At 57.8% G+C, this 26,542-nt stretch overlaps 1 protein-coding gene across 1 annotated transcript; it reads left to right on the top strand.

Moving 5' to 3' along the window:
* The first annotated feature begins 1,243 nt into the window (after positions 1 to 1,243).
* Positions 1,244 to 26,168, top strand: MXRA5 (matrix remodeling associated 5). Its single transcript, XM_037027699.1, has 6 exons — positions 1,244 to 1,563; positions 6,565 to 6,694; positions 7,546 to 7,936; positions 10,379 to 15,319; positions 18,176 to 19,076; positions 23,375 to 26,168. The coding sequence occupies exons 1-6, from the start codon at positions 1,376 to 1,378 to the stop codon at positions 25,281 to 25,283; spliced, it is 8,460 nt and encodes a 2,819-aa protein (XP_036883594.1). The 5' UTR covers positions 1,244 to 1,375; the 3' UTR covers positions 25,284 to 26,168.
* The last annotated feature ends 374 nt before the right edge of the window (positions 26,169 to 26,542 follow it).

The raw sequence follows: 26,542 nt of genomic DNA, 5'->3' as shown, positions 1-26,542 counted from the left end.
AGCCGCGAGGCCCTGGGCACAAGCCCGGGGCCCAAGTCCAGCTCGCAGGCAGGGGCGGGGAGGCCTGGGCTCGGGCCAGTCAGGAAACTGCTCTCTGCAGAGCAGAGCGGAGCCTTTGGTTCCAGAGCGCAGAGGTGAAAAGCCTGGACTCGCCCTCTGCAAGGCTGCCTGCGGCGGCGGCTCCTCAGCAGCAGCTGTAGGGCCAGACGAGCAGGGGGGCTGAGCAGACTGTCGACGGAGGCCAGGCGAGGGACGCGCACGCCAGGGGTCTGGGAGGTTCCCTAACCTGCACGACGAGCTCGCGTGGGGTTGGTGATCAGCAGTGGGCGCTTGCCCAGAGCAGGGGCGAATGGGAAGGAGAGGATTCCCTCTGGTGCCTTTCACTTTCCATCGGCATGTTGCTGTTTTTACATGAACTCCACTGGAGAGATGGCAGGAACGGGAGATGATGAAACAGGCCCGAGGCGGGGAAGTAGAGTCGTTGACGTAAGGAAGGCAGCCTGGCCATATAACTTGCCACTGGAATTTCCTTCTCTTCTTCCTTCCTTCCTTCCTTCCTCCCTCCTTCTTTTCTTTCTTTCCCTTCCTTTCTCCTTCCTTCCTTCCCTCCTTCCTTCCTCTCCCTCTCTCTCTTTCTCTGTTACTTTATTATTTTCTTCCTCTGTTACTTTTTTATTTTGACCTCACTCTTTCTTGTCCCTTGTGGGCATGGCCCTGAACATATTTCATCGGGCACTTTTTTCCTTTTTATGGCATGACAGATTTGACAGACGTTTCCCCAGAGTTCCTCTTTCAAGGAAAAAAAGGGGGGAGGGAGGTATGCTGTCTCATGGCAACCCTTTGGCTCTTCCCAGAAAATAAGAATTAAGGATAATAGCAAGCCCGCAAAAGGACAGAATGAATTTCACTGAGGTGAATACCTCTTTGGGCACTTTAAGATAGAACTAAAGCTTTAACGCCTGCCACCGAAAGAAAGAAATTCTCCTGGTGATGATGACCTTCTGGGCAAGTTTTATGTAAATGTGTACAGTATAGAGTGACTCAGAGTGGAGACCCATAACTCTCTCTCCATACCCTCACCCACACTGTAGTGACAGTTCCACATCTTAGGACCAAAGTTAGAAATTAGGCTTATGGTCCACATCAAGGACGAGCCTTAACGGCAAAAAAAAAAAAAAAAAAAAAAAAAGTTTTGGCTTTTTGACTCACATATTTTAAGCGTGGCGACCTTCTGTCATTGCAGGAGCTGCGAAGCCACGAGGCCCGGTTCTAACACGTGCGGAATCCAAGGACAGCTTCCCTGACCACCCGCGCGTCTCCTTCTGTGTGTGCCCCTCCCCCTCGCAGGTTCCCCGGGACCGCGCACCCCGACAAGATGCCACCCGGGGCGCCCTGGCGAGCACTCTCCGTGGTGCTGATTGTGGTCTGGGCGCGCCCTCCCGCGGCGCGCGCCTGCCCGCGCCCCTGCGCCTGCTACGTGCCCAGCGAGGTGCACTGCACGTTCCGCTCCTTGGCGTCGGTGCCCGCCGGCATCTCTCCGCAGGTGGAACGAATCAACCTCGGGTTTGTACCGCGTTCTCTCCCTCAGCCAGTTCGCGCCCCCCGGCCTGCGCGTTGCTTTGGTGTTGCGTGTGCGTGTGTGCGCCTCTGCGCCTGGCGCTCCTTCTAGAATGGTGGGGCTCCGGGACGAATGTTTGGCTGCCAAAAAAGTATTGCCTTCGGGCCATTCCCTGAATGTCTCCGTCAGCTGCGGCCACCGTGATAAAGCTTAATGGCAAAGCATCGGGACCACTTCCACTGTAGAGACCGTTTCCTTGACAACCATTTCTGGATAAGTTGTCGATACCAAGCTCACCCCCCATGCGCACATAGAAGACTATTATTTAGGCAGCCTTCAGAAACGATCAAGGAATGACAAAAACAATAACGGATATCTCTGAAATTTTGTAACATAGGTACCTGGGGCAACTGTGTTTCCCAGGAAATACAAGAATTCTTTAAGAGTTTGCCTATTTCAAACACCAACCTATCGACGAGATATTTTGATGATGCATTCCAGATAGAATCTTTATAGTTTAGAATTTTATTCCCCCAAATTCAAGGTGTATGATGTCCATCAATGTAGTTGCTCTGAGTTATGGGTACTTGTGTACAATTTTCACTGTAAAGAATCATTTGGACTTATTACTTTTTTAAAGATTTTATTTTTTTCATCTTTAGAGGGGAAGGGAAGGAGAGAGGGAGGGAAATATCCATGTGTGGTTGCCTCTCGTGCACCCCCTGCTGGGACCTGGTTCACAACCCAGGCATGTGCCCTGACTGGGAATCGAACCGCGATTCTCTGATTCGCAGGCCGGCGCTCAATCCACTGAGCTACACCAGCCAGGGCTGAACTTATTACTTTTGACCATCTAGAAAACAAGAAAACTAATTCAGGGTTTGCTGACTATCCCCAGTTGAGGCATTTTCATGAAATGAAGAAGTCAAACTTGAATCCACGAACACGGGGTTTATACCCTGATGTACAGAGTTTAAAAAGTCTTCTTGCTTTTTTTCCCTTTACTTCAAAGATTGTTAGGGAAGGAGCAAGAGAGGGAGAGAAAAATCCATGTGTGGTTGCCTTGTGTGTGCCCCTTACTGGGCACCTGGCCCGCAACCCAGGCCTGTGCCCGGACTGGGATTCGAACCAGCGACCCTTTGTCTCCCAGGCTGCCGCTCAGTCCACTGAGCCACACCAGCCAGGGCCTTTTTGTTTTACCTTTAAATTCCAGAAGTAGAATAAAATAATGGGAAGTCGATACAATAAGACAGAAACTTCCTTACTCCAAGACAAAAGACCACTAAATCATTACTCAATAAGCTCTTGGGAAAGGTGATTGTGTGACCGTCTGAAAACACAGCCACAAAGACAATAATCGCTCCTTGGGGAAAAACAATAGGCAGTGTGCCAGAATCAGGGATATTGATATATAAACCCATTTCCCTTATACCATCATCCACTTTATGCGGACCCAGTTTAGAGTTCATCCCCCGAGATGCTTCTGCGTGACATTAGAAATAAAAGGAAAAAAAAATAACCAAGGAATAGCTTCGCCGCGTATACATGGAATATATTATTTCCATCTGGCTTGATTGGTAACGCGAACACATGTGCCCCATTTCTGAATTACATTTATAACCTCGCAGCCCTGCTCTTGAAAAAACTAGTCTCCAAGTAGGTAACGAGGCTGGTGCCGTGTATTTTTGTTGGGGGAGAAATAAGGACAGGGTTCCGGAGAGACCCAACTTGAGTTTTGCAAGCTTGTCTTTTTACCAGTTTGGGGAAGGAGAGAAAAACGCTCAAGGAATGAAGGTTTATTGACAGAGCGCTAATGAAATATTTCCCCCCCACACACAGATGTTCTTAGAATCCCCAGTCAGGGTTTAGAAAGAGACTTGCTCCTTCCTGTTTGGATAGCCCTAAAGCTTCTTAATTATTATTATTATTTTTTTTTTACTTTCTAAACCCTTTGAGCAAACAACATGAAAACACCCACTTAGAGTCTGACTTGTACACCTTGCCATGTTTTCCCCTCGATTAAAACAGCTTTCTGACAATGTTTTTTTTGGGAATTCCTGAAATACAAAGAGCGCTGTTTTATTTTTTATTTTTTTTTAATTTAGTATTTTAAATTTTGCTTCGTGAGACTCCCTGGTGTCCCTGAACCCGTTTTGCGCACATTTCTGACGCGAGGGAAAACAGTTCACTTAGACGGTCCCTTGGCCGGGAACCGCCCATCCGCAGCTGAGAAACACACTCACCGTATCCCTGCCGGGTTTTAGGTGGATTCACGCCCGCCGGCTGTGGGGACGTCCTGGCCAATGCACTAGGGTCGGTCTGTTTGGGAAACCTGCCCCCCTCTGCAGCTCTCTGCTGACTGCTAAAAGCAAGTACAATAGGGAGGTACAGTGGACAGGCTCCTGAGCTGACCTGGCACCTCCTTTGGGGAGACTGACCCCTTGGCTTGCCCCTCCTCTCTCTCCACACCTCCCTCCTTCTGGCCGCTGTACTTGTCTTGACTCCCGGGATCTTGCAGACCCTCTGGACGCCCAGGGCTTTCTTCTGCCAGCCCCTTGGCCAATGTCAGTCCAATGTATCCCTTTGGGTGTCTGTCCTGGTGTTGGGCACCGCCCTCACCTTGGAGCCTCACCCACATCTTCAACAGAACAGGGCAACTATCATTTTTAAGTTGCCCGCCACCGCACACACGCCGGTCTCGCCCAGCCTCGTCCCTTGAGACAGGAGGTGCGGCTCACTTGCGTGCTCACGCCTGGGTGCCAGCTGTCCCTGTAGGGTGTCCCTCATTTGTGAGTCCGTCACTCCGCCCTCCTGGTCGGTTCCTCCCTCCAGCACTTGTGGAAGGCCCCCACTGGCCTTTCTCTGCTGCGTTCCCCGTCTTGGCCACGGACCGCGGCGTCCCTCCCAGGGTGCCTCCGGTCTTCCGCCTCCTTTCAAGGCTGTCTCTGGCCCCTTCTCCGTGCCGTGGCCAGCGCGGTTGCCTTCGCACGTGACTCTGCTCACATCCCTCCCTCCCTTAAAACTCCCCATGGGCTCCTCAGGGAACTCAGAACCGAGGAAACCCTCTCCTTCTCGTGGCCTTGCAGCTCCCACGTACCAGCGCCCTGCCAGCCCCACCTCCTCACCTGACACCAGGGCCTTCCTTCCTGTCAAACTCCAAAAAGGGGACAAAATTCTAGACGTTGCTCCGCATTTCCTTTCTGCGTTCCCCGTCCAAGACAGATGTCCTTGCACGAAGCGAAACAATGACCTGTGAATCAGGCCCTGCATTAACCCAGGGACCACCTCGCACTGTACCTCCCCTCTAATGAAAGTGTACATTTTTAAAAATAATGTAAAGCAGATTTTTTAAAAAGTGTATAGCTGAAACGTGCTTACTAAGGCTCTTAGGGGAAGGAATGATCCAGCGATTGACTTTAAGATTGCAGTGTGTTTAGGCACGCAGGTGCATACGAGAACATTTGGCGTGGGCAGCATTTGCTGCGTTTACCTACGAGCTCTCCACGTGACCTCTCGACACACTCCTTCCCTTGTATCTACGGGGTAAGAGGAAGTAATAAAGTCGGGCTACATGGGTTCTGCTTCGGGAGAAACATTCACACAGCGTAGCTGGCCTCCAACACGGCGAGGTCCATAATCCTCCATTCATTTTCATGTTTCTCATCCTCTCCTGAGGGTATGTTTATTGATTTCAGACAGAGAGAGAAGTATGGATGAAGTATTGAAGCAGGTAGCCTGCTTCATGCAGTCTGTCTGAGAACGGAGCCTGCAACCTAGGCGTGGCCCCCGACGGGGAATGGAACCCGTGATCTTCTGGTTGCATGAGACGATGCTCCAACCCGGCGAGCCACCTGGCCAGGGCTCTGCTCATTTCATAATTGGTTCTTCCAGGATTAACTCTGGAGATTCCTCGTCTCATGACCACGTAACAATGAGGATTTTCTGACAAAAAAAAAAAAAAAACAAAACCCCAAACACACTGCAATATTTACCAATCACATAGATAATCAGCCAGAAGTGGGAACTTGTTCTTGTGAAATGAGGGTGCCTGTGTTTGGCTCTGAGTGTAACAATTTGGTTCTTTACTTCTTTGGGTGTTTTTTTTAGGAAACTTGATGTTTCATTGTGGACACTACCGTGGATGTCCCCATTTTCCCCGCGTTGCTGTCTCCCCCCAGCCTCCACCCCCACCTCCCTGTGTCCGCACCACCCTGCCGTCCACCTCCATGGGTCAGCCGTATATGTTCTTTGGCTACCGCTGTCCCCTTCCTTCGTCTAGTCCCCCTCCCCTGTGACAGCTATCACTCCGTCCATGTGTCCACAGCTCTGTTTCCATTTGGGTTGCCATTTTATTTTGTTCGTTAGCTCCCACATATGAGTGAGATCTTACGGTGTTTGTCTTTCTCGCCTGGCTTATTTCACTTACGTAATACTCTCCAGGTCCATCCTCGCTGTCGCAAAGGGTAAGAACTCTTCCTTCCTTCCTTTCTTTCTTTCTTTCTTTCTTTCTTTCTTTCTTTCTTTCTTTCTTTCTCTTTCTTCCTTCCTTCCTTCCTTCCTTCCTCCTTCCCTCCCTCCCTCCCTCCCTCCTTCCTTCCTTCCCCTTTAGCTCAGAGTGTTTTTCTCAGTATACGCACGGCTACTTGTGGGACTGCCCCTTTCTCTCCATTCTTGGGGGCCATGTGTCTTTCATCATTGTGGCGTTTCCAACGAGGAGCCGTCTAAACTCCCTTCTGCTAAAAGTCCCAATCCTGCGCATGTCCCTAAGCAGCCTCTGCCTGCGTTCACCCATTCCAACACCATTCCCCGCAGACAGGCCTGGACGGCTCGAGGGCCAATGCAAAGCACTGCTCGTGACCCTGCAAAGGGACAAGGACACAGTAAGGGCTGTGGAGAGCCTCAGAACGAATGCTTTTTGCTGAGCTGTTCCTTGCAAGGTGGGGGAAATCGTGTCCGTGCGGGACGGACTCGTTCTCTGAGACCCACTGCCCTTGTCTGTTGTTCAGGTTCAATAGCATCCAGGCCTTGTCAGAAGCCTCCTTCGCAGGACTCACCAAGCTGGAGCTGCTGATGCTACATGGGAACAACATCCCGAGCATTCCCGACGGCGCGTTGCGAGACCTCGGCTCCCTCCAGGTACAGCGGGCCGCTTAATACCGCCTCTCGAGGAGGCCGGTGAGAGGAAAACACTACCGTGCTCTCTAGTGGCTTATCACACAGCCCCTGGGGCCTAAAAACACGCACGCTGATTTGAGTTCTTGAGCCTAATGATTCGTCTGCTCCGATTCTCTGCTCCCTCTCTGACTCGGTTGTAGAAGGCGGTACGTCCATTGCCGCATTATTTACAGTAGCCGAGATTTGGAAGCAACTCAGGAGTCGAGTGATAGAGGGGGGGAATGAAGATGCTGGGTATTGATACAATGGAATATTAGCCATGAGCAAGTAGGAGATCTTAGCATGGGGGGAGGGGGGAACATGGGTGGGCCTACAGGGTGTTACGCTCAGCAGAGTAAGTCAGACGGAGACAAGCGCTGTATGATGTCCTGTGTACGTGGAACAACAGAAACCAACACACAAAAGAGAAGTAGAGGCCCGAATACGTGGAGCAGACTGATGTTTGCCAGAGGGAATGGGGGTTGAGGGCCTGGATGAAAGGGTGGAGAGATTGAGAAGTACAGATCGGCAGTTACGGGACAGTCACAGGATGTAAAGTACAGCACGGGGAACAGACTGGGTGATGCGGTCACCACTACGGGTGGAGCCAGGTGGGTACTAGACTCACCAGGAATCGCTAATGCTGTCACACCCGGCACTACGATCCCGCGGAAGGTCAAGTGTAATTCAAGGTAAACGCTTTTGGAGAAACCAACCCCAGCTTCATGCGACCCCCTTCCTGCCCTTTGCTCCGTTTCCTGCCTCCTGGCGGTGGCTTTCCGAGTCACGCCCGGGCGGGACCTTGCTCCCCTCTCGCGCCCCTCGCTCTGCAGGTTTTCAAGTTCAGCTACAACAAGCTGCGCGTGGTCACCGCGCAGACCCTGCAGGGACTCCACAGCCTGGTGCGGCTGCACGCGGACCACAACGAGCTGGAGTTCATCCACCCGCGCGCCTTCCAGGGCTTGACCTCCCTCCGGCTGCTGCACCTGGAGGGCAACCGGCTGCACCGGCTGCACCCCGGCACCTTCGCCACCTTCTCCTTCCTGGGCCACTTCCTCCTCTCCAGCATCCGGCACCTGTACCTGGCGGAGAACCGCATCCCCAGCCTCCCCGACGGCATGCTGCAGAACATGCCGCTGCTGGAGAACCTCTACCTGCAGGGCAACCCGTGGGCCTGCGACTGCACCCTGCGCTGGCTGGCGCAGTGGCAGGCCAAGTCCAAAGGTGAGGGGGGCAGGCCGTGCGTGCGCCTGCGCACCTGTCCGCAGGCGCCGTGTCCCCGCCCGCAGACGCTGTGTCCCCGCCCCCGCGGGCGCGGCTTCCGTGCGCGGGGGCTGAAACCGCAGCACGGGCGGAGGGAGGCAGGAGACGCCCACGAGAATGGCTGCAAGTTCCGTGTCGGGACACGACTCCCCTCCATCGTTCCAGGGCATCGCGATCGTTTAGAAAGTGGATCGCTTATTTATCTATTTGTTTTGTACTCGTCCCTCGAGGGTATGTTTATTGATCTTAGAGAGAGAGAGGAAGGGAGAGGCTCAGAGAGAGAGAAGCATGGATTGATTGCCTCCCATACGCACCCCGATTTGGGGACGGAACCCCCAATCCTGTTATGCACGCCACGAGGCTCCAACCCACCCAGCTACCCGGCCACGGCCAAAGTCATGACCGTTTAATCAGCTCTATACGGTTGACGAGGGAGCTCCTAGCATGGGTCTGGGGAGTGGTGCGTCTCACCTGCACTGCGGGCAGGTGTGGGGTGTTTGTGTGTCTGGTCCGGTGGGGAAGGACTCCACGGGTGCTTGGGGAAAGGCAGGCTGGGGGGGCCTGTGGGATCCTTCACTTAGGGATGTGGAAGAGAGGTGTTCTGTGTTGATCCAGAGAACAAACACCCTTTCAGAGCCCAAGTCAAGGCCTCAGAAAGATTTTGATTCCAGATAAGGAAGGTTCTTTCCCTTTTCCTTGCTTAACACCCTTCCCCGTGCCCTGCCCCGCCCCCCCCACCCTTGGATCCCATTCTCAGGTGCCATTGGCTTCACTGCACCCTGGGTCTCTTTGCTCAGGGGTCTCTCTGCTCACAGCCCCCAGCTGGGGTCAAGCCCCTTTTCGGTGTGCCTCGGGGGACAGTGGAGCCTTCCCGCTGGGCCCTCCGGCAGCCCTGGCCGCCCACTTCTTCAGTCAACCCTCTACCAGGATCACAACCGGGTTTTGCACCGAGCACCGGCTCGTGCTTAGATGCTTTACGGCTTTCCCGTGGTTTGTAGGGCACAACACATGCTCCCGGCAGGGAGTTCCTACACAGAGGTGGGTCTACCTACCGCCCACCCTAGTGCAGCATACTGAACTCATTGTGCTCCTTGGTTACCCCGTGCCTCTGACTCCAAAACGATTGCCAACTCAACCCCATTGCACCTGCTCAGCCCCCTGCCAAGCCAATTGTCTGGGAGACCTTCACAGGAACCAGCTTCTTCCCCAGACTCACGTCTTCGGTGAAAGTTCACATCTGGGAGAGGCCTCGCCATCCTCAGTTCCCACCTTCACAGCCAACTGATGCCGCCATTTCTTGTGGCTGCTTCGCGTGGCAGGTGGCCTTCTTCCGTGGCTTGGGGCAGGAGCCAGGTGCTCCTGTCTGTGGGCCCCGTGGCACTGGGCACTAGGGTTGCTTCGTCAGACAATCAATGGAGAGAGACAGAGGCGCACCTGCGTCTTGGTCCTTTTAACGGCAAAACACTCCTGGCACCTCCACGCCTATTCCCTGGATGGGAACTAGTCCCCCTACGTGGGGTGCGAAGCCGGGGATGGGGACTGCATTTGGTTCATCCTTTCCCGGCAGAAATACTGACTGGTGGAAGCGGGCACCGGGCCATCTCGACATCCTGGAGACGCCCAGGCGTGCCTCCACATGTGCCTGTGCAGCCACGCGTGTCCGTGTGTCTGTGTGTCTGTGCGGACAGTGTGTGTGTGTTGGAGGAAGAGGTCTGGGAAACGATCGTGTTTGCATTTGGACGTGTTCACTCTGAAAGTCACGTAGAAAGCCGGGGTCAGGGAGGGGACAGCAGGTACCACGGGGCCACTGAGAAAGTGGTCAGTACGTCACCTCGCAGGCGACGATGACGGGTTTGCTGGTGGATTCCCAGTGGGGATGGAAAGATGCGGGCAGAAGCCACAGGTGCTGTTGGAGGGCATTTCTGCCCTGGCTGGGTGGCTCCGTGGGTCACGGTGTCATCTCCTGTACCAAAAGGCTGCGGGTTCCATCCCCATTATCGTGCCTATCCGAGGCAACCCATCAGTATTTCTCTCCCATTGATGTCTCTCTCTGTCTCTGTCTCTTTCGATCCTTCTCTCTCTCCCCCCACCCCGTCTCTCTTTCTCTCTAAGAGACACGAAAAAGTGTCTTTGGGCGAGGATAAAAAGAGACATTAACATTAGAAAGCACACTAAAAAAAAAAAGCACTCCTTATTCTTTGCCCAGAATTCTAAAACCCCATGCAGGTAGCACACACTGCTAAGCCGAGTTACGATCGGAAGGGGAGCCACCGAGGGGAGGGGAGTGAGGCACTAAATCGCTACGGAAAGGCACGCAGCCTTGCACCCGATGACCCTTCTTTATCTCCTGGCCATCCTTTGCTTCCCTAACGTGTCCCCTGTCCCTTTGCTTCTCCGCCTCAGGGGTTCTGAAGTGCAAGAAAGACAAAGCCTACGAAGGCGGCCAGTTATGCGCCACATGTTTCAGCCCCAAGAAGCTGCGCCAACAAGAGCTTCAGAAGCTGGGAGACGTGGCCTGTGTGAAGCCTTCCATCGAGTCCCCGCTGAGACAGAATGCCAGCCACACCAGCGAGGAGGAGCAAGACCAGGACCCCGAGAGCGACAGCCAGCTGTCGCTGGAGGGCCTGCAGTTCCCGCCGTGGAACGTCTCCTTGAACATGACCGACGAGCACGGGAACACTGTGGGCTTGGTCTGCGACATCCGGAAGCCGACGGACCTGTACAAGCTTCACCTGAACCAAACGGACGCGCAGGAGATAGACATCAACGCGACCGTCGCCCTGGACTTTGAGTGTCCGATGACTCGGGATAAGTACGAGAAGCTGTGGAAACTGATCGCCTACTACAGCGAGGTCCCTGTGAAACTGCACCGAGAAGTCACGGCCACCGAAGGCCCCGGGGCCACCGCCCGCTACCGCCAAGACGCCGACGAGGATGCCCTGTACTACACGGGAGTCAGGGCCCACGTCCTTGCAGAGCCGGAGTGGGTCGCGCAGCCGTCCATCCAGCTGCAACTGAACCGACGTCAGAGCACGGCCAAGAAAGTGCTGCTGTCCTACTACGCGCACTTCTCTTTGACCCTGTCCGGCAAAGGCGCGGGGCAGGCTCGGAGCAGGAGCTGGGTCATGATCGAGCCCCCTGGGGCCGGCCAGGGAGCTCAGGCTGTCTTGGAAGGGACTCCGTGCCAGCTGAGCTGCAACGTGAAGGCTTCGGAGAGCCCGTCCATCCTCTGGGTGCTCCCAGGTGGCTCTGTCCTCAAAGGTCCCATGGAGGACCCGGACGGCAAGTTCTCCGTCCTCACCAGCGGGCGGCTGAGGATCGCGTCCACAGAGCCGTCCGACTCCGGTGTGTACCAGTGCGTCGCTCAGGTGCGGGACGAGGTGGACCGGGCGGTCTACCGGCTCCTGGTGGAGCCTGCTGCCGCTCAGCCCTCGGGGAGACCCGCCGTGACGGTTCAGAAGAACCCAGGGGAGTCCTTGACGCTGCCTTGCAGGGCGCTGGCAGTACCTGAAGCCCAGGTGAGCTGGATTCTTCCAGACAAAAGGATGATTCATCATTCGGCCAACACGTCGAAAGTCTACCTGCTGCCCAACGGGACTCTGTCCATCCCCAAGGTGCAGGTCAGTGACAGCGGCTTCTACCGATGCGTGGCTGTCAACCCACAGGGGGCTGACCGTCTCACGGTGGGGGTCGCCGTGAGCAAGAGAGCTCCTGGCAAGTCCTCAAAGAGAGGCCGGCGCCCAGGCGGGAAAACTCTCCCGAGGTTCAGAGGCGACGTCGTGGAAGACGAAGGGGGCTCGGGCACGGGGGACGAAGGGAGCCCTCCCAGGAGACTTCTGCATCCGAAGGACCCAGAGTCGTTCCCCGAAACCAAGGAGGACGCGCAAACCAAGAAAGGGCGGAGGAAGCTGAAACCCTGGAAGAGTTCCGAGAAGGAACCAGAGAGCAACGTGGCGGAAGGTCGCAGGGCGTTCGAGTCCAGGCGGAGGATAAACGTGGCCAACAAGCAGATTCACCCCGAGCAGTGGGCAGATATCCTCGCCCGAGTGCGTGGGAAAAACCTGCCCAAGGGGACCGAAGGGCCTGAGGCCGTGAAAAGCACCACGCCTTCGGCGAGTCTCCACGTCACGGCTGCCTCGCCCATGGTTTCTCCTCCCTCCGTCTCCCCGGTGCAGACCGCAGCCAGTGCCGAAGAATCCTCGGCAGACGCCCCCCTGTTCGGCGAGGAAGAGCAGGTTTCCAGTACCACGTCCTGGAGCAGCGCGAGACCAGAACGGGGCCGGACGGGCCCGTCCCTGGCCGAAGCCAGAGCGACGAGCCCGGACGTGGAAGGATTCCCCGATGACGAGGACGACGACGAGTTTTCGTTGAAGCCGGAGGACCCGGCGCTGCCTGACGTTGCATCGACCTGGGCTGCGGCCACTGCACTGACACCCTTTGCGCTCTCTGAATCCTCTCCTCCCCCACACCGCTGGGATGAAATCTCCGAAATGCCTCCCGGAGAAAACACCGCCCCGGGAGACCGGTCCGCCGTCGACGTTGCACCCCTGCCAGCGCCTGGGTCCCACGAAGTCCACTCTTCTCTGGGGGCCACCTCGTTGGCCGAGTCAGAGCCCGGGACACCTGTCTCTGCAGCACTGGAGACCGACCCACAGCCAGGCGGCGATAAGGCAAAAGCACAGGATTCCAGACACCCCACGCCAACCTCTGTGTCCCCGCCGGCTGAGTCCAGGACGTCTGAGCCTGCGGGGGAGTTCATTCCAGGGGAGCCCGGCGTCCCGGCACGGGGTCACCGACAAGGAGACGCGGACAAGCCCCCACCTGCAGAAACGGGGTTAGGCGCCCAAGGCAAGCCCCCGCGGAATAAGGGCGCCGTGAAGAATTCTCCGGTGCTCCCGAGGGGAGGTGTGGCGGAGGGACACCCCGCACGCTCCAGAGCACCCGAGGGGAGCAGTCAGCGTGTGGAGCTCACCCCCGTGCCTCCCTCCACGCTGGGAGGCAGGCGCAGCATGGCTGCCTCTGAGGGCCCCGGGGGACAGAGGGACACGCTCGGGTCTCCGTGGGACAAGGACCGCACCACGGTCACGACGATGATGCCAGCCCAGACGGCCAACGCACCACCACCAGCGCCCACCGCCCACTCGCCTCGGAAAAGACCCAACGGGCGGAGGAGAGGGAGGCCCCACAAACTCCGACATCGGCACAAACAGGCCCCGCCCGTGACTTCTGCCCCCACGGAGACCTTCTCCACTCCGCCCACCCAAGCGCCAGACGCGAGGACGCCCAAGCCAGGGGACACTTCGCTGGCTCCCACACCTTGGGTGGAGATGACGGTCGGGCCCCCCACACGTGTGGAAGTGGGGACGCCTGCAGAACCCATAACCAAGGGAAGCCCACGAAGAAAACACGGGAAGAGGCCCAGCAAGCATCGGTATAGCCTCTCTACAGGGACCTCTACCACGCCTGCATCCGAGCCCAGCCCTTCTTCAGAGAATAAGGCCAACGCCAGGACCCTCCGTCCAGAAACTTCACCTGTACCGACAGCGGTTCCTCTGAGGACGGGGAGCCCCCCGGCGGCGACCGGAGCGGCAGACTCTGTGACGACCCCCCTCAGAACGCCTGCACCTCATCGTGCATTCGACCAGACCGTGCCAGCCCCACGTCAGTCTGTCTCCGATGGCAGAGACGTGGGGGATCACAGCGTCACCAACATCGATGACAGTTCAGGCCCCGCGGAGTCCCGCGCGAATGTCGTGACCCCTTCCGACCCCGAGGTCTTCACCCCGGGGGCGTTCAAGGATGAACCCCCTACACTTTCTGGCTCTCTCGGGCCTGGAGGCTGGAACCCCCCCAGCCCAGCCCAGCCTGGGAGGCCGCACACAGACACACCGGCCACCACCTCTTGGGGGAACCTTGTGGACTCGTCCCCTTTTTTGAAAGAGTCGGAGCACATGTACCGTGTCTCCACAGTGTTTCCCCCGGGAGAAGGGGTTCCTTCGACTGCTCTCTCCAGCTCCAAAGCAGCGTCACCCTCGCACCGGGCACGAGCCACCCCGAGTGGTCCAGATTTTTATGGAAGCCCCGCAGCTCTCCCCGGTTCTGGGAATCCACCAGAAAATCACCTCCGCCCTCCTGCCCCAGTGGAAGAACCAGCGTCCCCACCGCCGCCCACCACGCTCGGGGCTGCAGCACCCACCGCCACGGAGCCGGCGCCTCTCATGCCAGCAGCATCTCCAATGTCAGCGGATCCGGGGGGACGTGTTTTCCTCCATGACGTGGGGATCTCCACAGCCAGAGCACCCCCAGGGAAAACCCAGGGGACGGGGCCCACGTGGAGGACGAATGAGTTACCCACCCCCTCTCCCAGGGAGGGTGACGTTGAGGTCACTCCCAAGCTGGGGTTAGGAAAGGGAGCCCTGGACCACAGGCCCCAGAACACCCTTCCTCGCGGCCCAGATCCTCACGGCCAGGACGGGAGGGCCCACGTTTTCCGCCAACCGACCAGACCCCCCCCGAGAGGGACCATGAGGCCGCCCCCTACGACCACACAGAGCCCCTTCAGACACGTGGTAACGTTGCAGTCCCCTCGTTACTTCACCAATAAACCCGGAATAACGGCCTACCCCTCGAGGGTTTTGCCAGCCGGGAAGCACTCCACGACCCCCCGATTATCCAGTCCCGCCCCCCCGGTTGGCCCATGGCACAGCTCCAAACCTAACGACTTGCCTGACCGAGGAGCCGCCCGATTCCACGGCACCCCGCCGGTGTTTGGAAGTAACAACCTGCCGGATCTAAGAGACCCCGTGGGCAAGCTTCCACATGGGAGGGCGCCCCATTACTCCGGCGGCAGGCTCCCCTTCCTCTTCAACAGGACTTTCTCGTTCCCACAGTTGGGGGGTACCGTCAGGCCCCCACCCTCAACCTCTCCTCCCCCGGGGACGGCCGAGAGGAGAGTCCAGTCGGGCCCCTACAACAGGATCCATGCCCACAGCGCCGGCCACGTGGACTTTGGCCCTCCGGCGCCTCCGCTGTGGCCCCGCCCCCGCACCGCGTCCCCACCCTCCGCAAACACACGCGGCCTCCCTCCGGTCCACCCCACGCGGAGCTCCCTGCCCTTCGTGACTTCCGCAGGCCCCCCTTCCAGGAGCTTCCATCAGAGCGGCTCAAAGCTCTTCTCCGCCGCGGGGCCACCTGCCTCCAAATTCTGGACCCTGGGGGAGAAGCCCCAGATTGTCACCAAAGCCCCTCAGACCGTGTCCGTCACGGCAGAGGCCGATGTCATGCTGCCGTGTGAGGTGACAGGGAAACCCAAGCCTTCGGTCACCTGGACCAAGGTGTCTACAGGTAAGACGTGGAAGCGCCTGCGTCTCACCTGGGGTGTGGGGTAGGAGGGGCGACTGCTGTGGGTGGCCTCAGGCGCAACCCGAGCCGGTGACGGGGGGCCAAGACAGGCTGATAGGCGGAGAGAGGGGACATCGGAGGCCCCAGCTTCAAGCCCGTTCCTTCGTGGAGACAGGAAGTAGGTTTCCCGGGGTCTTTCGGTGGCTTGTGAAGGTCAGCGCACCCTGTTCGGAGGTCATCCGGGGTTGGCTTGACTCGAATCCTGATACACGGTTGGCTTTGTTGGCTACGGCCGCCATCACGGATACACGGGGTAGGTTTTGCCGAACGTATGTACTCCTCCCCGTGCTGGGGGCTGGATGCCGAGACTCAGAGGTGGGCAGGGCTGGCTCCCCANGTTCCTTCGTGGAGACAGGAAGTAGGTTTCCCGGGGTCTTTCGGTGGCTTGTGAAGGTCAGCGCACCCTGTTCGGAGGTCATCCGGGGTTGGCTTGACTCGAATCCTGATACACGGTTGGCTTTGTTGGCTACGGCCGCCATCACGGATACACGGGGTAGGTTTTGCCGAACGTATGTACTCCTCCCCGTGCTGGGGGCTGGATGCCGAGACCCAGGGGTGGGCAGGGCTGGCTCCCCGTGAGGCCTCTCTCCTGGGCCCCAGCGTGGGCGGCCGTCTTCCCCCTGGGGCCTCACACGGGCGTCCCTCTGGGGGTGTCTGTGTCCCCACCGCCTCTTCTTACAAGGACCCCCGTCCCGTGGGATCAGGCAGGGCCACCCAACTCAGCTCATTCTACCTGAGAGGTGCACCCCCCCAAAACAGCCCCCTGCTGAGGTTCTGGGGATTAGGGCTTCCGCATAAGACTTTGGGGCACTGGCCAGTCAGCAGAACCCCAACACGCACAAAGCCGTTGGCTCCGTACAAACGACACCTGCTTCCTCTAAACGCAGACGTGATTTCTAGCTGATAGGAGAAAGTAAAGTCTCGGAAACTCCGGCTGCTTTAATGCAAGCTGTCCCTTTTCCCCGTTCCCTTTCCTTCTCTCTCCACGTGGCTGTGACCCTCCGGCCTGGATAATGACCAGAAACACGGTTTTTCCCCTTTGTTTCGATCGTACACCGATGACTGCTGCTCAGCGCCCCGGGAGCGCCCTGCGCCTCCCTATCTCCCACGGGCGGCCAGCACAGGCGACGCCAGGCGCTCGCAGCGTGAGGGAGACCGACCTGTTTGATCTTCTCTGCACGTGATGTCGTGTATCTCCTCTGCGGGAAGTGGCTCGTGGCGACACCACGGGTGTGTCATTCTGAAAGCCCTGAGCCTACGAAGGGAGACACCCTTCTTCCGCAGGGGGAATTGCCTCGACCCTTTTTTTTAAAAGATTACCTTTAGAGAGGAAGGAGAGAGGGAGAGAAACATCAATGTATGGTTGCCTTTTGTGCGTCCCCTGCTGGGAGTTGGCCTGCAGGGAACTGGCCTGCCACCCAGACATGTGCCCTGACTGGGAATCGAACCGCGATCCTTTGGTTCGCAGGCCCGCGCTCCATCCACTGAGCTACACCAGCCAGGGCCAGCCAGGGCACAGCCCCTGTATTTTATTGAGCTTTTTTCCGCCGGAGCAACCCAATGAGCTCCTTGGTGGAGACCGCGCAGCCCCACCAGCACCTTCCCTGCGGCCCCCAACTAAATGGGACAGCCAGGCCTTCTTGTAGTTCCAAATCATGAGATGCAACGGTGCGAGGTAGGGTCCTGTGGGGGGGGGGGGGGGGNCCACAGCAGGAGATGCAACGGTGCGAGGTAGGGTTCTGTGTGCGTGGGGGGGGGGGGGCAAGGGGGGAGCAGCTGGCTTCCTATGCCCACGGCTACGTGTCATCGAGAACGACTCAGGGGTGAAGCAGGTTGACGTCCCAGCTGCATCGCCCGGACGGCCAAGCCACACCCGTCGTGTGGAGGTCGGGGCTGACTCGGCAGCAGCTGTGGGCATGTCAGAGCATGTGTCCGAGTGTTGTCCCCTGGAAGAGCCATCCCTGGGGACAGGTCAGGCAACGTAGGGCATGCGTGACATTGGCAAAGGACACGAGCCGAACCCGGGAACGGGACTGGGGAGCGCTTCCGGGATTCCTCCTCGAAAAGTACAACTGTGGTCTTTGACAGAATTAATAAAGCAAGAGGCCAAGAAGGAGGTCGCTGTGGGGAAAAAAAATAAATAAATAACCCTTAGTGTAAGCCAGGATCCAGGAAGGCAGCCAGGGTGGCTTCAAAATGAGAGCCGTCCAGGTGTTGAACACGCGATGGATGACCGTTCGGGCCTGGCAGGGCCGACAGAGCAGCCACGACCGCCGTAGAGAACGCAGCTGATTTCTCCCTGTTCCCGGAGAAGGGGCCACCCCTCGCCCACAGAGGGCCGCGTGGCCGCAGCAGGCTGGGTCCGGGAGCAGAGAGAGAGACACACGGGAGAACACACACAACAGGCCGCTTTGTGGTCTCCCCGGGAAGGAGGGCACCAAGCAGGCTTGGCTCAGCTGGCTTCGGCGATGCTGGTGGGTGGCAGGCACCCAGGGGTGCCCCTCGTGTATAAACCACGGAGACTAGAGAGCGTGGGGACCGAGAGGAGGGCACGTCCCATCCACTGCCGGGAAAGGCCACTTGAAACTACCACCTCCCGCGCAGCGACCCCCAGAGGGGACAGAGAAGGGTCAGCCGACTCTGACTGAGCAGAGGCGGACGGTGGCTCTAAGTCTGGGCGTCCCCGCAGCCCACCTGGGGGCCTCAGGTGGGCGGGCGGGTCTTTGCATTGTCTGTTGTTTCTGACACACGACGCCTGTTTCGGGAAGCTGATTGTCCCTGTGTTTGACCCCCCCCCAGGGGCCCTCATGACCCCCGACACCAGAGTCCAGCGCTTCGAGGTGCTGAAGAACGGCACCTTCGTCATCCGCAAGGTGCAGCCGCAGGACCGCGGCCAGTACATGTGCACGGCCAAAAACCTGCACGGCGCCGACAGGATGGTGGTGCTGCTGTCCGTCACCGTGCAGCAGCCCCAGATCCTGGCCTCTCACTACCAGGACGTCACCGTCTACCTCGGGGACACCATTGCCATGGAGTGCTTGGCCAAGGGGACGCCGGCTCCCCAGATCTCCTGGATCTTCCCCGACAGGAGGGTGTGGCAGAACGTGTCCCCCGTGGAAGGCAGGGTCACCCTGCACGAGAACCGCACGCTGTCCATCAAGGAGGCGTCCTTCGCGGACAGGGGCGTGTACAAGTGCGTGGCCAGCAACGCGGCGGGCGCCGACAGCCTGGCCATCCGCCTGCACGTGGCGGCGCTGCCCCCGGTCATCCACCAGGAGAAGCTGGAGAACATCTCCCTGCCTCCGGGGCTCAGCATCCACATTCACTGCACCGCCAAGGCGGCGCCCCTGCCCAGCGTGCGCTGGGTGCTCTGGGACGGGACGCAGATCCGCCCTTCCCAGTTCGTCCACGGCAACCTGTTCGTCTTCCCCAACGGGACGCTCTACATCCGAAACCTGGCGCCCAAGGACAGCGGGCGCTACGAGTGTGTGGCGGCCAACCTGGTGGGCACGGCGCGCAGGACGGTGCAGCTGACCGTGCGGCGCGCGGCGGCCAACGCGCGCATCACGGGCACCTCCCCGCAGAGGACCAACGTGCACTACGGCGGGACCCTGCGGCTGGACTGCAGCGCCTCCGGGGACCCCTGGCCCCGCATCCTCTGGAGGCTGCCGTCCAAGCGGATGATCGACTCGCTGTTCAGGTACGTGCGCGCCCGGGCGGAGCTCAGCGCGCGCCTCCCCTTCCAGCGCCGGGAGACGCCTCTCCTTGGGGCGTCCTCGTCCAGGATGGAGACGCGCAGGTGTTGCTCTGTGCGCGCCCTGGCGGCCCGGGAGCGGTTGTTCTTCACACCTTGACATCTGGTCTTCACAGCCTAGCATCTCTGACACCCCCAAGTGAGCCAAACAGTTTCTTCTTTTTAAAAAATAGTTTATTTATTTATATCTTTTAGAAGGTTTTATTTATCTATTTTTAGAGAGGGGGAAGGGAAGGAGAGAGGGAGAGAAACATCGACGTGGCGTTGCCTCTCGAGCGCCCCCTACTGGGGACCTGGCCGGAAACCCAGGCCTGTGTCCTGACTGGGATTTGAACCCGAGACCCTTTGGTTCACAGGCCGCTGCTCCACCCACTGAGCCACGCCCCCTAGGGCTAGTTTGTGTTCATGAGTTTCGTTTTAACTGTATCTTTTATGCGCAGATTACATAAAAGCAATCTACTCTAATAGGTAACTTGTACAAAATGCATAGAACCTTTGGAGGTTTTTAAATGGCTTTAGGCAAAGGACGTAAAACGAAATATTGCAGGCAAGACGTGTTTGTGGCCCCTGTCCGGTGGTTAGACATTTATATAACTTACAAAATGACCCCCCCCCCCGACAAGTCCAGGACCCACCTGGCACCACGTACGGTTCTTACAGTATTACTGACCCTCATTCCGTGGGCCGGACTTTCTGCCCCGTGACGATTCTGTGACCGACAGCCCGTGCTCCTGTGTCCCTTTACCTGAAGGTTAGCACCGGCGTGGCCCGTGGGGAATTCTGAAACGGATTTGTCCGGGACGGAAGTCGGCTTCTCCTCCCCCGTCCTCAGTTCCCAGGCACCTGGATCTAGAGCCCAGGGGACGATTTTGTCCCCCTAGGGACATTTGGCAGGGTCTACAGGGGTTTGGGGCTGATGTGCCTCAGGGAAGGGCAGTTACTCCTGGCCCCTGGTGGGTGGAGACCAGGGGGGCTGCCCAACCCCCTGCGGTGCCCAGGGCGCTCTCCCCCCCCACCACCACCACATCTGAGAGTCTCGGTACGGAAGTTTCCAGTGTCTTTGTTAGCACGAGACTCTCCGTGTCTACCATCCATCTATCTGTGTGTTTGTCTGTCTCGTCTGTCTATAATCTATCTATCGTGTCTCTATCCGTCATCTATCACTTACCTATTTCTGCCTTTCATCTGTCAGGTATCATCTGTCTCTGTGTGTATCTGTCCCTCTGTGCATCATTTATCATTTCTCTTCTGTTTATGTATCTATCATGTAGCTTTTAGCCATCATCTATCATCTGTCTGTCTTCCCCTCATCTACCATTGGTCTATCCACCTGTCTGTCTGTGTGTCCACCTCTCATCGACTTACCTGCGTATCATCCATCCGTCTACCTGTCATCTATCTGTCTATCGATCTATGGTACTGGCTCTCTACCACGTGGCTGTGCCTCCAGGGGACACGCATCAATACAGTTATTCTCAGCACAGCTGGGGCTGGGAGGTGTACCTGCCTCACCGCTGGAGGCCAGAGGTGCTGATGGACACCCTGCACGGCCCAGGGCAGCCTGCCACACAGATCCACTTAGCCCGAAATCCAAGAGAGCCTGTGTCTACCGTGAGCGTTTTGAGGTCTCGAGGAAAGAAACTGCATCGCACAAAGAATGCAGGGAGTGTCCGTGGCCTGATGGTGCGTCTTCAGCCTCCCCGGCTCATACAGGGGCGCCTGTCAGCGTGCCTTCCTCCCCAGGACGGGGGAGAGGCCAGGGAGCGTGGGCTCAGCGCGGTGCCGTCTCCCCAGCTCCTTCCGATGCAGGGAAGGGGCGAAGGTGCTTTCTCCTTCCCTGCGTGGATGTTAGAGGGCTAGGCAGTGCTTCGGGCACCTCGCTCCATCCATTCAGAGCCCAACGTACCCAATTTTCCCCGGAAAACCTTCCAGCGGTGGCGCGGCAACGCACTGCCATGTAGAGTCATGTTTCCGGCCGAGTCTGGCCCAGCTGAGGCAGCATCAAGTTCAAAGACTCTCACCCCCGACAGCGGTGAACAATTCCAGCAGCATTTCCTGATACATCACAAACCATCCTGTCTGTCGCCCCCTGATTACTAAATCCTGCCCATGGATCTCCCTCGTTAAGGGTGATTACACGGCCCGCGAGACTCTCGTAAAAGACGGCGCTCCTGGCCCGGCGCCCGCCCACGTTGGAACGCCTGAAAAATACGGAAATCGCGAAAGTCGGCGATGCGCGGGCACATCGTTCAGCGTCTCGGTTGTCGCTGAGAAGAGTCAGGGGGTAGGAACCGGTGTTCCAGAAGCCCGCAAATGGGTACAGACGTGTGGCACTCTACACATTGGGGGGTTCAAACACCAAGCCCTATTAAACTATCCTCGTTCCCCTCTTATCCCAGCCAACGACGTCCATGTGACTCTCACCGGAAGCCAGCAAAACACTTTCTTTCATCGCGGTCAGTGGTCGCCTTTATGAACGACAAGAATCTGGTTATGGAGTTGACCTCGATCCTCGGCAGGCTTCTGTCTTTCTTGATACCGACAAGACAGTTCCAGACATAGATGAATGCATTGCTTAGAAAGCATTTAGGAATTGAACGGAAGCCCGCCCCTCACCACGCACGCACGCAGCTGTTAACGATTTGGGTGCGATTTGAGATTTTCCATCTGGACACAGTGATAACGTAGGAACCTCCCCGATCTGTTCCCGCTGTTATTTCACAACATTCGTTCTGACTTGCTCAAGGGAACGATATTTATAGACAGGTCACGTGCCCAGGGAAGAGCTTCTGAACATTTTCTGTGTCGTCCCGTTCAAGCAAAAGCCTTGTGTAAATATCCGCTCGGAGGGGTGTGAGCGTGGGTTCAACGTAAAAGTTATTCACATGGATTTTTAGGGAGCGAGAGGAAGGAAGGGAGACAGAAAAATCAACTCGCTGTTCCACTGTATTGCTGCCTTCATTGGTTGATTCCTACAGGTGCTCTGACTGGGGATCGAACCCACGACCTTGTGGTATGGGGACGACACTCTCACCAACTGAGTTGCCCGGCCAGGGCTGAATTCAACGTTTGTCAGTTCATGCGGAGAAAAGCAAAGGCGGCTGGGGGCCGTTAGCTGGTGGAAGTCCCTCCGCTTTGGTTTCCGGTGATAAGGAAGCAGACTGCCCCAATATGGCTCGTTCTGAGGAATCCCGCGTTGGCACGGAAACGCTCTGTGAAACCACAGTGATGTCGCCTACAGTACAGTCATTTTGTTGTCCCATAGTGGGGTATAATATCATTTTAAAAATCGTCGAGACTAAAAACAGGCTCTGAAGCACTTTTCTCCCCCAAGAACGTCATCTCTCTCTCTCTCTCTTTTTTAAGATTTTATTTATTGACTTTTCGAGAGGGGGGGCAGGNTTCAACGTTTGTCAGTTCATGCGGAGAAAAGCAAAGGCGGCTGGGGGCCGTTAGCTGGTGGAAGTCCCTCCGCTTTGGTTTCCGGTGATAAGGAAGCAGACTGCCCCAATATGGCTCGTTCTGAGGAATCCCGCGTTGGCACGGAAACGCTCTGTGAAACCACAGTGATGTCGCCTACAGTACAGTCATTTTGTTGTCCCATAGTGGGGTATAATATCATTTTAAAAATCGTCGAGACTAAAAACAGGCTCTGAAGCACTTTTTTCCCCCAAGAACGTCATCTCTCTCTCTTTTTTTAAGATTTTATTTATTGACTTTTCGAGAGGGGGGCAGGGAGGGAGAAAGAGAGGAAGAGACACATCCGTGTGCGGTTGCCTCTCGTGCACCCCCTCCTGGGAACCTGGCCCACAGCGCAGGCCTGGGCCCTGACTGGGGATCGAACTGGCCACCCTGTAGCACAACCTCATCTCTTTACGAGATTAACTCACATTCACTCTGCCCGATGTGAACATTAACATGAAGTCTGCCCTGGCTCGCCCCGACAGGGCTGATGTCTTTGACTGCATTTCACAGTCTCCAAGCAGTTAGCCAGGCCACCGAAAGGTCGGACTCCCCTGGGGAGTCCTTGTGGGCCATAGATACATCACTCCGCATTCGGACGCGGTGCCGTCCAGGCTGCGAAGATCACCTGGCGTTTTTCGGGAGCGGTCGGCTGCGTGAGCTTGTAGTTCTCAGCCCCACGTGGCTTCGCAGCATCCCACAGACCCACAGGCGGGTGCGGCAGCTGGGATTCTGACATGTTGTTCCTTGTCTCTCTCTCTCTCTCTCTCCCCCCCCATCAGCTTCGACGCCAGAGTCACGGTGTTCGACAACGGGACGCTGGTGGTGAAGTCCGTCACCGACAAGGACGCGGGGGACTACCTGTGCGTCGCCCGGAATAAGGTCGGGGACGACTTTGTGGTGCTCAAGGTCAACGTGGTCATGAAGCCGGCCAAGATCGAGCACAAAGAGGAGAACGACCACAGGGTCTTCTACGGCGGGGACCTCAAGGTGGACTGCGTGGCCTCGGGGCTCCCGAACCCCGAGATCTCTTGGAGCCTTCCCGACGGCAGCCTGGTCAGCTCCTTCATGCAGTCGGACGACGGCGGGGGGCGCGCCAAGCGCTACGTGGTGTTCAACAACGGCACCCTCTACTTCAACGAGGTGGGCCTGCGGGAGGAGGGGGACTACACCTGCGTCGCCGAAAACCAGGTCGGCAAGGATGAGATGACGGTGCGCGTCAAGGTGGTGGCCGAGCCGGCCGCCGTCCAGAACAAGGCGTACTCCGTGGTCCAGGTGCCCTACGGGGACGTGGTCACCGTGGCCTGCGAGGCGAAAGGGGAGCCCGCGCCCAGGGTGACGTGGCTCTCCCCCACGAACAGGCTGATCCCCACCTCCTCCGAGAAATACCAGATCTATCGGGACGGGACCCTCCTCATCCAGAAAGCCCAGCGCGCGGACAGCGGCAACTACACCTGCGTGGTCCGGCACGGCGGGGGCGAGGACAGGAAGGTCGTCTGGATCCACGTCAACGTGCGGTCGCCCACCATCAACGGGAACCCCACCGCCATCACCACGGTGCGGGAGATAGCCGCCGGAGGGAGCCGGAAGCTCATCGACTGCCGGGCAGAAGGCGTCCCCACCCCCAAAGTGCTGTGGGCTTTCCCGGAAGGCGTGGTCCTGCCAGCCCCCTACTACGGGAACCGGGTCACCATCCACCGGAACGGCACGCTGGACATCAAGAGCCTCCGGAAGAGTGACTCGGTGCAGCTCACCTGCATCGGGCGCAACGAAGGCGGGGAAGCGCGGCTGATTGTCCAGCTCACCGTCTTGGAGCCCATGGAGAAGCCCGTCTTCCACGACCCGGTCAACGAGAAGATCACGGCCATGGCCGGTCACACCATCAGCCTCAACTGCTCAGCCGCCGGCACCCCGGCGCCCACCCTCACATGGGTCCTCCCCAACGGGACGGAGCTGCAGAGCGGCCAGCAGCTCCTCCGATTCTACCACAAGAGCGACGGCATGCTCCACGTCAGCGGCCTGTCCCCGGGGGACGCCGGGGCGTACCGCTGCGTGGCCCGGAACGCGGCCGGCCACACGGAGAGGCTGGTCTCCCTGAAGGTGGGGCTGAAGCCCGAGCCGAGCAAGCAGTACCGCAACCTGGTCAGCATCATTAACGGGGAGACGCTGCATCTGCAGTGCCTGTCCCCCGGCGGCCGGCCGGCTCGCGTCTCCTGGACGCTCCCCAACGGCGTGGCGTTGCAGGGCCCCCAGACCCGGGGACGCTTCTCCCTGTGGGACAACGGCACCCTGACCGTGCGGGAGGCGTCCGTGTTCGACAGGGGCACCTACGCGTGCAAGGCAGAGAGCGAGTCCGGCCCGTCCGTCACGAACTTCCCCGTCATTGTCATCGCCTACCCTCCCAGGATCACCAGCGAGCCCGCGCCCGTCATCTACGCCCGGCCTGGCGGCACCGTGAAGATGAACTGCATGGCCATGGGGATCCCCAAAGCCGAGATCGCCTGGGAGCTCCCGGACGGGTCCCGCCTGACCGCCGGGAGGCAGGTGCGAGCCCAGGGCCACAGGTTCCTCCACCCGCAGGGCGCGTTGACCATCCAGCAGGCCACCCAGAGGGACGCCGGCTTCTACAAGTGCACGGCCAAGAACATCCTGGGGACAGACACGAAAACGACTTACATCCACGTCTACTGAGGCCCCTGCCCACCCCCCGCCCCGAGCGTGGAGCCCGGGCTTTGCTCAGCAGCTCGGCGGAACAAAGCCGCGTCTGTGAGGAAAGCCCTGGGGTGGCCAGCGGAGACGGAGCAAGGAAAGGATGCGTCATCACGGGGCAGGGGGCTCCCCACGCCCCTCCGTTGGAGTTGGAGTTCGTGTTGACTCTGACCTGGGCAAAAGGAAACAGCTCAGACAGGAAAGGAGAAGTCCCCTCGGGGCCGGGGCGCGGGGGTTTGGGGGGGCTTCCCTTCCTGTTCACCGGGACGCCACGGGCTGTTTCCCAGGGTCTGCGCGTGTACACCCGCACTTCTAGACTGCAAACGGCCCTCGGACGTGTTCACAAGCCTCTGTCTGGGGCGTTTTCTTCCCCAAAAATGGAAGCACCCAGACGGGCAGTGCCTCATCGTATCACCTAGGTAACCCGCTTCGGTGCCACGACAGAACATTCTAGAATCACGCCCCATCTTTCAGTTCCGTCCTCTGTCACTTCCAAACTCCAGTTTGACCAGCAAGGGCTAAGAACCAGAGTGATCCAGTTTTCTCTGTGTAATGTGCCACTTTTCTAAAACACAGCTCCCTTTCTTAGGAAAGAACTCTGGCTCCCCGGAACTCTCTTTTTATATAAATATATATATATATTTTTTCTTTCTAATCAGACGATGAGCGTAGAAAGAGAAACGCTTTCTGTCTCATTAAAAATAATAAATTATTGGTCTTTACAAGACTTCGGTACATTGGAGCAGGTATGGAAATGTGATTAAAAAGGTCTTCTATGCCACTCTTCAAATTCCGTCTTTGTTATGATTTGGCCTTTGCAGGAAACCCTGTGGGGGGGGGGAGGTGGGGATATAGGATTTCCTTGTTTGTGAAGTTTATCTTAAGACCTCTGGGGGGAGGGGTGGGGGGCTGGGGGTGGGGGTGGGGTGCAGAGAGAAAGCAGAGAGCGAAGGCCTGACCCTGCCGAACGAACCCAGAGGCTCTCGGGGAAAGGCCTCCCCTGTGAATACCTGCCTACGGGCAGCAGGAGGCCTCCTGTTTCCACGGCTGCTTTACTGTACGTTGAAGGTCAATAGCATGTACCTTGGGTAATAAAAGGATATTTTCCAAATCAGCCAGCCCTGGTGACGATGATGTTTTCAAGGGCAGAATCGCCTCCTGGAGAACTCGGGGTTAAATTCCAGCGGTCGGTCGGCAAACTTGCCTGTGTCCATCACAGGGGTAATGCTGTCTTGAGCAAG

Source organism: Sturnira hondurensis, unplaced genomic scaffold, assembly GCF_014824575.4.
Source record: "Sturnira hondurensis isolate 20B ecotype Veracruz unplaced genomic scaffold, ASM1482457v3 Scaffold0019234, whole genome shotgun sequence".
NCBI lineage: Eukaryota > Metazoa > Chordata > Mammalia > Chiroptera > Phyllostomidae > Sturnira > Sturnira hondurensis.
Note: the sequence above shows the minus strand (reverse complement) of the source record. Positions and strands in the feature narration are given on the sequence as shown.

What these genes read in the sequence shown, in the direction of transcription:
- MXRA5 (XM_037027699.1), top strand. Translation starts at nt 1,376, where the DNA reads ATGCCACCCGGGGCGCCCTGGCGAGCACTCTCCGTGGTGCTGATTGTG. An exon ending in GAGACCTCGGCTCCCTCCAG is followed by an intron (nt 6,695 to 7,545) that starts GTACAGCGGGCC and finishes CTCGCTCTGCAG; the next exon opens with GTTTTCAAGTTCAGCTACAA. An exon ending in CTGGACCAAGGTGTCTACAG is followed by an intron (nt 15,320 to 18,175) that starts GTAAGACGTGGA and finishes ACCCCCCCCCAG; the next exon opens with GGGCCCTCATGACCCCCGAC.